The sequence below is a fragment of the Rhea pennata genome, chromosome Z (genome assembly GCF_028389875.1).
Source record: "Rhea pennata isolate bPtePen1 chromosome Z, bPtePen1.pri, whole genome shotgun sequence".
NCBI classification, from domain to species: Eukaryota; Metazoa; Chordata; class Aves; order Rheiformes; family Rheidae; genus Rhea; species Rhea pennata.
In genome coordinates, this window is record NC_084702.1 from 59479041 (window position 1) to 59495626 (window position 16586).

The 16586-nt window shown below is 34.7% G+C and overlaps 1 protein-coding gene across 1 annotated transcript in view; it reads left to right on the forward strand.

The window, feature by feature from the left end:
• ADAMTS6 (ADAM metallopeptidase with thrombospondin type 1 motif 6) overlaps positions 1 to 16586 on the forward strand; it is a 144452-nt gene that overhangs the window by 56484 nt on the left and 71382 nt on the right. Inside the window, exons 8-9 of the mRNA XM_062599217.1 lie at positions 1044 to 1149; positions 11837 to 11983. Coding sequence (XP_062455201.1) covers positions 1044 to 1149; positions 11837 to 11983 — 253 coding nt within the window. The remainder of the gene's footprint in view (positions 1 to 1043; positions 1150 to 11836; positions 11984 to 16586) is intronic.

The following is a 16586-nucleotide window of genomic DNA, read 5'->3' on the forward strand; positions in this document are numbered from 1 at the left end:
TAACCCACGTACAAAAATAAATGGGGAACCTTAATACCAGGGCTTCACTCTATTGACCAGCTCTTACTGCTCCAGATTATCTGTGAATATGGACATTGCTAGTAAGCACTTGTCATTTTACTCTTAGCCCAAACAGATTATCTGGAGTGCCTGTTTGAGTAGGAATATGGATTTTTTTTTTCCACGGCCAAAGTTAAGCTTTTTCCAGTCATTGTTTTGTTAGAGTGTAGTTAACAGAACAGGTAATTTTTTAGAAGAAGCATTAATACTTCTTTCAGATAAGAAACTCTTGGGAAGAATACATAAACAAACTAATATTTAGAGCTTTCTCTAATGGCAACAAATAGTATCTGCAATACGTTGTCTCATATACTGATGCTGAAGAAGATAAAGAGGAGCCATATTCCATAAATGCCAGTGGCTTGCTTTCTCTAAAATATTTTTTTTAAAAGTACTTGTGATACAATAAAGTTTTAATTCCAGAAGATGATTGGTGATAAATGGAAAACACTTTCATGGCTAAATGAATGCTTGTTATTAACATGTCTCCTTTCTCTTCATTGATGCATTCAGTTTTGTTTTTACAGTCTTTTTAACATACCATGTGGGGCTTTTTTGTAGCTTAAAAAGTTGCTTGTATGTTTTTATGAACCCGCTAAACTTAAACAGATTTCTTTAGAAAAATAATGTGGATACATTTTGCTTTCTTCAGGCTCAAGAATGTTAAAATAGAAATGCTTTCTTGAATTCCCTCTCCTGGCTCAAGTTACTAGGTGGTCCCAAGTTACCAGAAGTAAAATTTATAAATCTAACCCCTAGTCTAGACATTTTCCAGCACTGACTGCAGTTCAAAAAATATTAATGTCTAGCCGGGAAAGTGAAATTCCCCCCAGTGATTTTGCAAATGACTAGAAAGTTAACCTTTTGCCAACTGCTCCTTCTGTGCATAGAGGTTATTAAAAAGAATCCAGGCATTTATAACTAGGGCTTTTAAGACTGAAACACCTTGGCATGACCCTTTGTGTCTCCTTCTGTTTATTCAGGCTTGGCCTCTGTGGCTGGAATGTGTGAGCCTGAAAGGAGCTGCAGCATTAATGAAGACATTGGCCTAGGTTCAGCTTTTACTATTGCACATGAGATTGGTCACAAGTGAGTGAGTTTAAAAAAAGAATGAATTTTACTGTATCATCTTTTTAATAATAGTTTAATAATAGATATCATTTTTTCTGTTTGGCTGTACCATCTCTATTCTGGTGCTCTGTGTTTCTGTATATAGTATTCATGAGTGGCAGAATATTTCCTTTAGTATATGTTACCGTGGGCTTTAACATTAGAACTGAAGACTCATTGTTTACCCTTTGATTTCAGATTTCAGTTTAATCTGTGCTTTTGAGATTTGGCTCACAACCTTTCTATTCTGTTTCATATTTTTATGTATCTGGCTTTGAAAATTGTCTTTTTTCCCTTCTTTTGTCTGCTTTTCTTTGTGAAACAAAAGCAGTTAAAAGGTAATCTTTTTTGCTTTTCATTATTTTGTCTTAAATATAATTCACATTATTTTGATTAAGATATTGCTTCTGTTTTCAGGATTTGTACATTAGTAGTCATCTTTCACCCAAACATGAAACATGTATAACAGTCATAACATCGCTTGTACTTTTGATATCATTTTAAAGCATCATCCTTTCAGCATATCATTTTAAAGAACTTGGTGTTATAAAACAATGATAAATCTGAGTAGAGATTGATCTTAAAATATTTCAGGTTTTCCTTTGAAAGATAACACCATTTTTTTGCGATGACTATTAAAAAAAATAGGCAGTTTCTATTACGATTCAAGAGGTTTCCTTCTTTGTTTACATGGGTTGACCAACACTGAGTTATGGATGACATGTTTTTCCAATCATTAGCTGATGCAACTGCTAAAAGTTCCAATGCAGACTGAAATAGAAACTATCAATCTGCTGATCAAAAGCAGGAGTTGGAAGTAAACACTTACTTCCAGCCCACCTATCATGCGAGATAATCACTGGGCAAGTATGATCTCATTTATATTATGTATGAAAAAAACACTATAGTTGCACTGAAGTAGATGAATGCTATAATCCAAAGGCAGTTGTATAAGATCTTAACAAAAATAATTTAAAACAGATGTAATTCTCTCGATCTTCATTCCTCCCCTTCTTTTCCTTTACTTGCATGAATTGTGGAAGATAGGATAAAGGAAAATATAGTTCCGCTCCTGAGGAAATAGCTCTTCTGAATCACTACTAATTGTGAAATTCTTGTTTATTACTGTCTTTTATAGTGATATGTGGCCTTGTTGTGAATTTAAGGGACACATTTAACAAGAAAAAAATTTCTTTCAGTACTACTTCTGTATTCCAATCTGTGTGTCATACAACTTTATATTTTATGTCAGTTATTTCACATATAAATGAATGTAATTTAAATGGTAGCTTATATACACAGCTATTTTATCATGCAAAGTTGGCATAATGACAACAGTTGCTTTACAGAGCTTAGACTTTGATTAGAATCTGAGAAAATGTAGCCGTAGTATATATCCTGTGATCACAGGATCTTTTTACTGTGTATTTTCACTACTGTCTGTATTTTTTGGCTTCTTATACATAAGAAATCTTTGAGGCCTTCACCTCCTACTGTAGTTTGCATGACACGTCAAACACTGTTTTGAAGAAAAAACAGAAATCAAATCCATTATTTTTTTTGTGATGTACAGTGAATAAAAAAACGTTGCACTGCAAGCACTATGTTAAAAGTAAACATACCATGTAGATATATTCAGTAAAGGCTGGGAAGAATATGTGGGCAAAAAACCCTCAAGCTTTATAATGTTTTGGGCTATCCATGCATCACTTCCCATTACCCAAAATGGGACTAAATGACCTTGTGCCTAAATCAGGAAAGTTATTTCCTCCTCACTTCCTACTTATTTTTAAATTGAATAGATATTATTAGTTAATGAACTAGAAGGTGCTTGCGTGTGTGAGTGAAAAAAAATATAACGATTTCAAGGAGCATTGTAAACTTTTTTTTTTCCTTCAGATACACACAATGATTGCTATTCTCTTCAGACATACATGGGAAATAGGGAGTTGGCTTCATTGTCATGGAAAATTGAAACATTTAAGTGACATGTCTAGACTGAATATATACCGTACACTAAAAAGCACTTAATTAAATTAGAATGGGAGGAATGCACTCTGAAAGATTTTATTTTTCTTAATTATATAGTTGCCATAAAATACTGAGGTTGTAAAAAATGTTGAACTGAGGAATCAGATTTTGTGGTGATTAAAAACAAAAATGTAATAATAAAACATATTTTTATATTATCCACATTTTCTTGAAAACTGGATTTGTAAGATTTTTTTGATGGATGTATGGCTTAACTTGTTAATAGTTTTTAGCAAATTATTAAATTTTAGAGTGATGAGAAATCATTAGTTCATCCCATCTAACATCTTGTATATCATAGTTTATTAAATTTAACCCCTTTTCCGTTATATTGACCCAATAACTTCTGTTTAGTTAAAAATATTACTCAGAAAGCACTTAGTCTTGAAGACTAAAAGAGACGGAGTTAGAGTGTGATTGTAATGATCAGCCATACTTTCTGTTAAATATTTATAATTTTTTAAAAACATTTGTTTTCAGTTCCTCACCACTGGTAGTTCTTGTATGTGCATAATCCCGTTTTGGTGCAGATAAGCTGTGTGCAGTCAGAACTCTTAGCCTGTGTTTGTTAAAGCCATGTGTATGCTTTGATTATCTTCGTGTTCCTCTCCTGAGGGTAAAAAGGGTAGCGTTAGACCGACAGTATCGTGATTGTTTCTCCCTACTCTTGGTTTTGAGAACAAGCTTGTGTTACCTCAGTGCTTCTGTTCATCAGATATAATGCAGAGCGAGTCCTTCAGCCTTCAGAATAGTGTCTCTGAAAAGTTAATTTGTGATGCTGGACTTTCAGGCTGCTTAAGGCTGCTTACTTTTCTACCATTATACATTTTACACTGAAGAAATACTTGGGATTTCTGGTAAGCAAAAACCAAAACCAGTGTAGATTTCCCTTTTTGGCAGGACTGAGAATTGAATGGGTATCCCCTGCATTTTGCATGAGTCTTGCAGTCACTGAATTGTTGCATGAAAAGGGACAACTCCCTTAGATTTTTCTCTTCTAAGTGAAGAGAGTGACTTTGCAGGCTTGCATACGGTCTCTAAACCTCAGAGAAGGGTAAAAAGTACAAGATCCATTCCCATCTTCAGTGTTTCCCTGTGGGTTGATTTAGGTCGCTTCCCAGTAGGTGTGCTTTTTTTGATTACTTTCTGAACTGTCTAGTGTGCTCCATGCACACTACTGGGTGGTTAAATGAACTGATATGGAACTCCAGGTTCCTGTGAAAGGGGAATGTACCTAAGGATGGGTATTGTGGCAATTGTTGTTGTAGTCCTATGGAATTAGCTGAGGTCTGGAAGCAAAGTGAAAAAGCAAAAAAGAAGAAATGAGAGAAAATAAAAGGAAAAAAGATTGAAATTTCAAATGGTAGGGATTTTGAGCAAGGCTTAGAATTCAGACCTAGCCATAGAACACAAAGAGTAAAGAAGGAATTTCCCAGTGATAGAGAGTTATTGAATACTATATGTAAGCAGCAGAGAGAAAAGGCTGATGAGTAAAGAAATTCCTGAAAAATCAGAATTGTCTTGACTAACAGATGTAATTAATTGAAATTCAGAGGAGTTTGGCAGTCGTATCTTGATGAAAAGAAGATTAAGAAAAGGCTATTGGCTAATGTAGTAAATTGTCTTAAAGATGAAGAAGAGTAGTATTTTTCTAGCATATATTTAGCTCCTAATTAGTTCATACAGCTAGAATGTGCCCACAATTGTAGCATTTATTTTTATCCTGTATGCAAGGCAGAAAAATAGCTTGAGTATCCCTGCTGCCTGTAAGAGAAAGCTAGTGTTCATTGCTGGAGCTGAAATTTCCAATCTATGAAAATGTCTTCCTAGAGACATTTTCAGGGAAACTGGTATCTTTCCCTCCTTCTTCAATAATCAGCGAGTTTCAACTTTGATCAGTCAGACCTCAGCTGCATTTTAGGACCTCAGTTTTAGAATGATTTTTTTTCTAGAAAAAATACTTATTCAAAGTATGTATATGTTGTACAACCGGTAGGAAAATACTCCATTCTGAAATACTAGGTGCACATATTTCAGCCTTCAAAATATGAATAATAACTAGGTTGAATGTTGCTAGCAACATCTACCATCAGGTCTCCCATGCACAAATCTCCAGTTGATGGTGTCGTCATTGTTTTATGTGTGATGATGATACCTTCCATCTTTAACTACAGCAAGGTGGACAGACCATTTCAAATCCACAGTGTGTGTGCACCTCAACACTAGAATTGCCAGCTTCGAAGCTTGTGATGCTTCAAGTTACTAATGCACAAGAGAGCAAGTTCCATTCCAGGCTGTTGACTTACTGCCAGCTTAGTCAGTCAGAGTCACGGAACCATGTTAAAACTTGTCCCTGCTACATGCCTAAGATCCATTTGGCTTTGGTTTCTTCTCCTATTATATTTAGAATAATCCCTTTAAATTTTAGGGACCGTTTAAGTAAACTTAAACAGATTTTCCTTTTTTTAAGTTAGGAGAGTAAATTGGCTGGAAAAATCACATACAACCGTATGGTTGGTATCTTTCCTCTTCTGTTTAAAGGAACATTGTTTTATGTCTGCCATTGTTATACTGCAGGTATAAAACCATGCAACTTCTATAAACATAAAAAAAATCTTTGTTGGGACTTTCGTCTCAATGATGTATTGAGCGTATGAACTGAAATGTCATAAAATGAGGCTAGAAGAACAATTCTGATTTCTGTACTGTGTTTATGTTTACAATATGAAGACTAAATATGTGGAAAATATTTGAAATACAGAGTTAGCAGTAGTTAAATCATTTGTCTTACATTAAAGCATTTTAATCAAGCAAAAGGAATATGATAATATTTCACAGATCTTAACAAAAGTGTAAGTAGAATAAAAGAGGGTGAAGAGGAAGGTTACAGTAACCTTCAGGGCATCATGAATTTCGGAAGGAAATCTGAGCTCAGAAGTTTGCTTCCTGATTAGAGGCAGTACATTCCACTTTGACCTATAGTGTAGAGCTCTGTTGCATTCAGACTCCTACTTTGTAGAGCACAGAAACATTACTTGATGTTACTCTTGTGACATGAAAACTGAATAGCTATTGCAATATTAAGCTAGAGGAGAAATTTGTGCTGTACTTTTTTTTCTGAGTCTCTCAGAAATCTGCCATTTTCCCATAATAAAGTTCAGATTTCTGAATAGGCTGTGTTTTTTTCAGTAAATTGGAATTTGCAGTGTTTTGAAGAGCTTCAGAAGTTATTTAATATTAAATTATGTTAATATGTCAAAATTTCATTTGATTGTGTGTTTGATCATCAGCCATACCTCAGAGAGAAGAAGGACGTATAGGAAGTAAATGAGAAAAATGTTAAACTAAAAGAATGCAAAAATTTTATGAATTTCATGGCAGGTATGCTTTTTATAAAGCTACATTATTCAATAAATGCTTCCCAGATTTTCAGGGAAGTAGTATGTCTAATGAAATCAAAGTCAGGAGTTCTGCACTGCTTCAGAATAAAGGACTAGGGATGCTCCAAACCGTATAATGATCTCTAAATACAGGAAATCAGCAGTTAAGGTTAAAATTCACACTAAGATACGAAAGTACAAAGGGAAGTAGCCAAATAATCTTGATCCCTCCCTTGAAAGGAACAATGCAGTGTGATGTAGTTATGATAGATGAATATCGGTGTTTGTGGTACCAAGGGAAAATAGTCTAATATTTAGTCTTATAGTCTGAAAAGTAGGTCAAGACCCTACTTTTTTATTCTTTTTATTCTTTTTTCTTTTCTTTTTCATTTAAAAGTGAGTTGCAATTTGCATGCAATTATGAAGCAATAACCAATGCTTTTATAACACTGGCTAGAAATACAAGGTCTTTTACATAGAGAGAAAGGGGAGAGCAGTCCCTTATGACAGGGCATGAAGGATGTGGTAAAAAAAAAAATCAAGTTCTGTTGTTTAATTACTATAAAAACATAAAATATGAAAATGGTACTTTTTTCCAAAAAAGTAGCAGTTGATAATATTGTATCAATTTAGAAGTATTTATCTACTAATAGACATGAAAGTAATTTAAAAAATTGTCATATCTATCCATACAGAAATTGCTGTGTGGGTTACATGAGGTTCATGTGTCTGGTATTACAAGAAAATTTTCTTTATTTGTTAGTAATAGTTTTTGTTCAAATTATTACTATCTTGGTTGAGCAAGATTAATATTGAATCTCCTTCTAATGCTGATACTTCTTCCTTCTCTTCCACCTTTGCACAAGTTTCAGTGTCACTAAGAAAAGACAATTTAAAACTATAGGTTTTTATAGATATAATAAAACTGACTTTGGTAGTTTCCTTATTTTTTCAATGTAGACTATAAATAGAGATTCAGTGAATAGATATGCTAAGCCATATGAATATACTAGCTAATAATCTAGTAATTAGATTAAAATCTTTTAATTAGATAAAATACCAAATTTCTAAAGATTTAAGTGACATCATTTAATAGGTACTGGAGCAAACACAAAATACTAAAAATAAAATGAGTAGTTTATGAAAATAGTTTATGAAAAAGAGTAAGTCTTGTCTAAGCAGTAACTTTAATAAGCTGGCAATTTTTACAAGCGAATTCTTATTTACTATTTACTCTCTAGATCTTACATCTAATCTGAGAAATACTTGTGCAAGCATGCCTTTCCTCTTCCCGCTGTATTAGAGCTTTACTTTTTAAAGGTCTCTTCACTTGTGCGCTTTTATGTCCCTCCCCTGACTCTTGCTTCTTTCTCCATAAATGTTCCAAGGGCTACGCTAAGTGGCACACTGAAACAGTCAAGGAAGATCTACAAACATACCCAAGTCAAGATGCTCAGCTTGAAAATTCATTCATTCTTTTTAAGGGAGAAAAGAGACAAAGCTTAACCTTAAAAAGTTTTATGCTAAGTATTTGTACTAAAAAAGGCAAAATTAACATCTATACTAAGAGTTAAATGAATGTTTTTCAAAAGAGTTATGTTGGGTTATACAACTGTAAATCAGTGTCTGGTAGTGGACAAGAAGATCAAGAGCTTGATTTTATAGTATTTCTCTTCACTTGTATTTTTGTAGCTTTGTTGCCTCATATGACTCAAGATTTTCCATCTCCTGTACTTTCTTCTCAACCCTGTTAAACAGTGGCAGAACAAAGTAAGGGCTGCTTTAAAAGGATTAGGCCAAATTCTCCCATATCTGCTGTAACTCATGCATCTGTAAGTGAACAAAAATATGAACATCCCCTATTGTATTTAGAGTAAAGAAAAATTAGAGACCTCTGCAGTTCTTGGTGTTCCAAATGCCAAGAAAACTAGGAAACGGCGTGATATGCAAATCACTAACACTACAATTGGAAGACAGAAATAATTGATTGCTAACAAAGAGTGAGAAAAACAATTTACATGAGTAGCACACTTCAGATAACTTCAGTGCCAGAAAAATAGTTGATATATAAAAATGAACCTCTGAGGAGCATTCAGATTGTTTGGGATCTGTCTTTGAGTCTGAAGTGTTTAGGTAATAAATCAAGGCAGAAGCATCCTGGCTGTCTCACAAAAATAAGTGCTGTGATTTCAGATTCATAAGCAGTACCTCTTATGGCAACTGTAACGATCAGAATTTAGAACCACCCAACAAATCAGCAACCTCATCTTAGATAAAATGAAATTGTAGGAATTTGGGAGAGATGTGTCTGTAGTATTGTTCTTTCACAAGATAAAAGAAGGATAAAAAAGAACTTCACATTCCTATCCTTCCCTTCACTTTTACCCCAGGGTCTCTGGTTATCAATTGCCTTTTTATTCAGTACAGCTGAGACCAATTACCTTTGTGATTTTTGAGGTCAGATTTTAAGTTGGATGTGTAATACAAATATTTCTTTCAGATACAAGGAAAAGCAGATTGCCAAGAAAAAAAGAATCCATTCCATTGCAGATACTAGTAAATGAAACGGACACAGAGCACTAACTAGCCAGATGTGCCGCCACCTTAGCATTTCTAAGAAATGTACCAACTGTAGAGAAATTGCAAGAGAGTTTCAGTTACGATATTAAAGCCGTTTGAGCTGCTGCATTACATAATTCTTATATATTATGTAGATGTAGACTCTCTTGGGAGAAGAGGAGCTGTAGTGCTTGAAGAAAAACAGTGATTCAAGGATGCTGCACCAAACACTTTCCGTTATACTTTCATGAGATGGTAGGCAGAAAGGTAACTTCATAGAAAAGTTCCTCCGTGTTAGTTAAGACTTCTGACTATCTCCTTGGTCATCCAGCTGTTCTTCTAAAACCAGAACTGTACTGTTAGTTTTAGACAGGCTGTTTAAGCCAGCAAAAAAAATACCATCTGTATCCATTTACTCAGTTTCAAATAGGGAAGTAAATTTTACCAGTGGCTCCATAAGGACCATTCTGTGTTCCCTCCTTTCTTCCTTGCCTTCCCACTCCAATCCAGTTGCAAACTTTCTTTTGTGAAAGAGGTAGCCTTAGTATAATGATGACCAAATATAAATGATGTGTACTCACGGAAATAAAATTGGTGCTTTGGTCAGAAACGTATTTTTCTCTGCAGTCATGGCCATAAGGGTGCAAATTACTGAACTATAATGGCATATTGCCTCTACCGTCTTTGGAGAAAGATGACAGCAATTGCAACCCCTCTTTCCAACCCTCAGAAGATGACCTGCATTAATGATCAGTTTTGTATTAAATTCAGAAGCAAAGGTCAATGGAAGAGCCTTCCTAGAAGTGAATAGATTATTGAGATGAATAAATATTCAGGGAAAAAAAGTTAAGATCTTCAGTTCCTGTGCACATCAGGAATAGCAGTTTCCATTCGCAGACACACTTTTTTTCAGACAAAACACTGCTACCATCAACAACATTTTTTTTTCACAGGGAATTTGGTAGAAGAAGTTATGCTATTAAACTATAAAATCTGTTCTTTTGTTGATAGGCCCAAAGGTTACAAATCTCATTTGGACTCTATTTCATTTCCAGACAGTTGGAGTCTGCCTATGTTATTTTTTTGAAAATTGAAATGCAGTAACTATGAATATCTGGACATCAGAAATAGTTAGAATGCAATTCAACCCTTCCTTCCTTCCTATATGTTCACTTCTGTAAGAGACTCACTTGCAGAGATTGTTAAAACTTGAAGTTTTCTGTTTTAAGAAATTATACAGAAGTAATTCAAAAGAAAAGGTTTCCCTTTGAGGCACCCCCTCATATGATAGCAGTTGAGAATTAGGCCAATAAACCATGTTTTCCATTGTAAAATTCTGATTCAGTTTGTTTGGACATCTTAAACTCCTTCCCTCCAGAACGTATATTGATATTGAAGAGCGATTATAACATTTAACAATGGTTTCAAAGTTTCAGTATAGCACATAGGTTACTCAGACAGGAGTTGTATTTAGAGCTGACGTTTTAGTATATGCCAGGGAGTATTCTCCATTTGAGGTTGTAATAACCTAAGATGTCAGTCAGACCTTTCTCATTTATAATACAGCATATGATTTCCTGTGTTTATGAGACGCTATGCAATAGACAGGATGCAGGCAGACATTGCTGTAGACTTCGTATTCCACAAGGAGATACCCCATAGGCATGGAAGTGATGCTTTTTTCTCTGATCAGGTCCCTCCTCAGCCTGGAAGGAATATCCGTCAACTACATTCGTTGAGGTTCCTTTTTGTATATCAGTGATATTAATGATTGCTGGGAGGAATACTTCGCTATACGTTGTGCTTTTAGGTCATAATGGTCAGCTGAAGAGGTGAAACAGTATCCAGTGTCTTGGAGCTCAGAGTAACATGCAGGTCTCCTATTTTTATACCACATTCTGGAACAATACGTTCAGATTAATTTGACAACACTGTCACTGCTTTCAGTAAAGAAAGTGGTATGAAATACTCTTCTTTCTGTCTATAGAGAGATGACCAGCCACTAATGTACCCTCAGTTGTGTCTTTTTGCAATCAGCCCTGAAAGTTTCTAGAAGATCACAATGGATTGCCTCAACACATTCTTGTTCCTGAATGATGACCCAGAGATTTCTTCCTGTGTTTTCCACTGATCTTAAGTCTCCTTTGCTTAAGTTCCATGACAAAGGGGACTTAAAATAGAGACTTAAAGTCTCATCCATATGAGTGGATATATAGAGGAAGCATGCATACAGCATGGCCCTGGGAACTGCAAAACCAACTTCTACTTGAACTTTCATTGGCTGCTGTGTGTAGATACTGTACTGTTACAGAAACATGACCTACTCCTTATTTGTCTCTTTTTACTAATCCAGGTGCCTTAATGTATAGTCCTTATTCAGGTAAAATACCCAAAATGGGATCAACTACCTTTAATTTATGTTGCAAGAATGTTATGAAACTTTTTTTAAAAAGTTTTATAAGTAAGATGTTTTCAAAACTCTGCAAAAAAAAAATGCTAAACAATTGTGCAGTATTCTGAGATGTGACTAACTAGACAGAGTTTAATTGATCCTGCTTCTCTGCTTACAGTTCTGCTGTACTAAGAGTGTTCTTTTAAGTCCAGACATGATCTTTGTAAAAATTGCATTAAGTTTTAAGAGATGCCTGATGCTGAAGAAGAGTAATGGGCTGTTTTTCTCCTCCTCTTTTGGGCAGTTTTGGTATGAATCATGATGGAATTGGGAATTCCTGTGGGACCAAAGGTCACGAAGCAGCAAAGCTAATGGCAGCTCATATTACAGCAAACACCAACCCTTTCTCTTGGTCAGCCTGCAGTCGGGATTACATCACCAGTTTTTTGGAGTAAGTAACCTCTCAGGAAAAATGATAAATTGTTTCAAAAATTCACACCTTTCAGAATGAATAGTTGGTGGAGCTGCAGTGACTTTTTCTAATAGTTTACAGTTTAAGGATGAAAAGACAAAAGTGTAATGAGTCACTTCAGATATTGTACAGTATTTTTTCTGTGTAATGGAAAAGCTTCTGCTGCGTTCTCAACTTCACAGTTCTCATTTTTGATCTATTCAAAACATTTTGAAGTGCTGAGCATATTTCATTACTTCATTAATCTGATAGTAAGAAATACGGGAAGAATATGGGGTGTATTTTGTTAAATACATGCACAATGTGAGGCAATCTATTTAAGAGAACATAATTCTATCCCTGTTTCTCTTAAATTTCATTTTCCTGTTTTGTTACTAGGTCTTCTGTTTGGGTTAATAACTTTAAAATATGCTAACAGTGTGGTGATTTTTATCCAGAAATACATTTTTGACTTTATGCTACTTGGGACATTTACTTCTATTAAAATAATATATTAAACCCATCAAAACATGTTTGTCACAAAAATTTGCTGTTAGGTATACATTGGCCTGCATGATGCATAACGAAGGCTTTGTATGTAATTTACACTGTAGAAGACAGACACCAAAATACTGTGACTGAGAATAGATTAATAACAAGAGTTGTTAAAATGTGTGTTATGCAGGGGTCTTTATGGAGGCAAACTGCAATTATTTGATAAGTTCAGTGTTGTCAGTGTAGTCATTCCTTTAAGAAATACAGGTTGTTTAATAATTTAGATACTTATTATGTTATAGGAGGTATACTTAAACAGTACACCTAACACGCCTAACAGTCTAACCGCTAGACTACAATGAATAAAATGAACTTCTTTTAGATACCTAATCTCAGAATAAGGTGCTGATCAGTCTTACCTGGACCCATCCAGACCAATAGTATTTGTTTTTTATTGATTCTAATACAGCTTCCCACACACTGTACAGGAGCATTGACTTGTTCTAAAGAGGTGCTTAAACTCTATAAAGGGTCAGTGGACAATTTTGTGCTGATATTAGTCATTGTTCAGATGAATATACTTCTCTTCAGGTTACTGTATCAGGTTAAGGCACTTTGTATCACCCTACTGAGCTACCCACTGGTGTTTTATGTACTGCGGTGTTTGGGATGACTGGTATGACAGCCTAAACTAAATTATTCTGACCAAATCATCCAACATATATTTGTGGTACATGTTTCTTGGAATATAAATCAGTTTTCTGATAAGAAATATATATACATTCATTTAACACAAATTAAATGAAAAAATAGACAAAGTCATCTTGTTCTATCACTGCCAATCACTTCTGTCAATGCAATGCTGTCCATTCCCTTTAGTATTCTTTCTGGTATGTTATGCAGTTTAGTTTTAACTATGATCAAGAATGGGATTTTTCATCTCTTCTGGGAGATTATTTCCCAGCTTAGTAGTTCTGACTATCAGTTTAAGTTTCAAATATTTTCTTGTTGCATTTGGAGGTTTGCTTCTCATAAGAGTTTCATTATTCTCAGTCTTGTCTTTCCTTTGTTTGTTGCTGTCTTTGCAACTCTTATTTTGAACTCATTATTGTCCTGAAAATATCTTGTCTATAGATGAAGGTGTTACTCCACAGGTAGTTAAAGCAGTCATTTCTTATTCAAGGATTTAGAGAAACGTGGTACAATTCTATGGCTTGTGTTACGCTGCAAACAGAACAGGTCAGAGCATTTGATCATAATGGTCCTTCATGGTTTTTAAATTTCAGTCTGGATGAACTTCCTTGTTTCTTAGCTAGATGCCTCCCATGTATGTAGTGATCTTTTAACTTTCTACTGTATCAATTTAAAAAACCTGTATAGCTTGTGCCTTTACTACTTTATTGCAGTTAAATTTTTATATATTATTTACTCATTATTTTATGTATTATTTACATTATTTATGTATTATTTATGCTTTTGCATTCCCCATGTTTGATTCACAATTAAGTTTCAGTTTTAAGTCAGTGAGATGCCACTGAAATTGTAGTTAGGCTGGCATAAAGCTAGAATAGTATTCTGATGAATCTATTCCTATCTCTCCTGATTTTTTGAGATACTTCTTTATCATTGTCTATGTTTGCAACTCTTGTCAAATTAGTACCATTTGTGTATTTCATAGAAATGATTATTGAAGATACCAGATGATATTGAACCCTAGAAATAATTCCAATTATAGGTTACTTTTAATGATTTTTCAGTTATGTTTTTAAAACTCAGAATGCAGATTTTTTTTCAAAGCCACCTTGGATAAACATGGATCTGTCTATTTCAATTATGAATTGATTTTCCAACTGTATAAGATACATTGTTATAAAATGTACTATGAGCCAGAGATTCTTTTCCATCTACTAATTTTATAGTTATAAAAAATTCTCAAAGATGATCTGTTCATTATAAATCTGTGCTACTTATTGTATGTGGCTTAAATACTCTCTGTGTAGATGATATTTTTTCTTAAAATAGTTGTTGCATTGTTTCACAAAGTAGAATAGTTTGCATCAGAATCAATCTTTTTTTCCCCTATAAAATTATAGTTTATTTTTCCCAAGTGTCTAGTGCTGTGCTTCCACAGCTTTTCGTGTACTTTCCTCAATGACAGCAAGAAGCTGTTAAGATGCCAGTTGCACAGGTCCCTGCAGAACAGCTGTCAGAAGCCAAAATCACTTTTTCTTTACCCATTCACATCTTTCCTTGAGGCAGAACATCTTTAAGGGCAGAGGCATATCTATTGCAAGTCATCATCAGAGAGCAAGAAGCAAGGAAAAAAAGAGAATTTCATGTGGTAACAATTCCCAGACTGCTCCCATGTAGCAGAACAGTCTGCATCTAGAAAGGAAAAATGATTCAATTTTTTTTATACTTCTTCACAACTTAACAACCAGATGAGGAAAATGCTGATTTAGAGCTCTCTTCCTCTCCATTTTTCTCAAGAATGGGAAAACACCAAAGACAAGAATCAAAAGACAACAAACAAGGATGACAAGTGCTTTTTCTGTGCACAGTGGATATGGCTAATTTAGGGTTCATTTAGCTATGTCTGAAAAGAAAAGTAGAGCATGGTGGAATGAAATGCAGAGATGCCCAAGTTAGCAGAAACCTGAACCAGTGAGTCTGTGTGACATATCACAACAGCTTTTGGATTTATCGACTTGGGTCTGGGTGCAGTCCAGCCAAGTTAGGGCAGGGCTGTCATGGTGCCAGGATAATGCAGCTGGAATGCATTCAGCATGAAGCTGGTAAAGTGTTCACAGTGCTACAAGTAAGGTTAGATCCATGTGGATTTACCAGGTTGGGTGACCACTTGCTAAGATATTTTTGTATGGTGCACTGTTTCACAGGATAGACAAAGCCTTTCTGTACTTTCTCATCATGCAGAAGCATTTTGAAAGAGAAGTCATATTGGTGATACTCAAAGGAGGACTCAGTTTAACCTTCTTCCTCAAGACTTTCTAAAAACTACACTCAGATAAAAGTTTTCCAGACTTAGGACAAACAGAAGAAATTGAAGAATGGCCATTAAATATCAGTTGGAAGATACCAGTTCAGCCAGCTACTACTTAGGAGAATTGTTTATTTTGCAGGATGACCAGGTAGAGGATGGAAGTGATGGTAAGGATAGTAATAAAGGCAAAGCAAAGCTATGTATTGTTAACAGAGCTATCAGAGCTCCCAGGAAGATTAGCCAGCACAGGTTTGAAATGGCCGTATTTTGTAACTATGAGAAAGACAGTTTTTATGTTAGGGCAAAAGGTTGGCAAAGTGTTGATAAATGCTTTACAGCAGCTTTAAGTTTCTCTAAGCTTTTATGGAACTAAATGCAAAAATGCTCACTGAGAATTGAAGGCTCGATGAGCACTGTCAGAGGACAGAAATTCCTGTGAGAATGCTAAAAATCCTCAAAAATAGTTCATAGGAAAAAATGAATGAACCCTGAAGATACTGCGTGATGTAAAACCAATCATTTTAAATTTAATTCTATGCAGCATAAATATACTTTTTATATATATATATATATATATATATATATATAATATATATACTTATATATATACTTATATATATATACTTATATAGATACAGCATTCAGGTTTCGTTATATGCAAAATGTGTTTATACAGTGTGCCTGCTATAGTCATGCAGATCCCTAGACTTTAAAAAAGAGAACTTATTTACAATTCTTTTTTCAGTTGCTTTTGTAATACTATAATTTGGATGATTTCTGGAGCTATAGTTGCTTACTTTTGTCTGAGTCAGGATCCTCTTTTGAAGAGGAATGGAGAAGAACCAGGAATCTTCAAATAAGTAAGATTTAACACAGGAAATTCTTGAAGGGTCTCTAGGATTGCCATACAGCAGGATTTAGATCTCAAAGGCTACACCTTTCTAAATCTGGAAAAAAGGAGCCAAACTATCTGGATCCAAGCAAGTACATACAGAGAATATCAGATACCTTCCAATGCCTGTGTCCAGGTATCATCTGGGCCTTAGATCTTGAACATACAAATGGATATGCAAGATAGATAAAAGGCACTTAAATATTTGCCTCTTA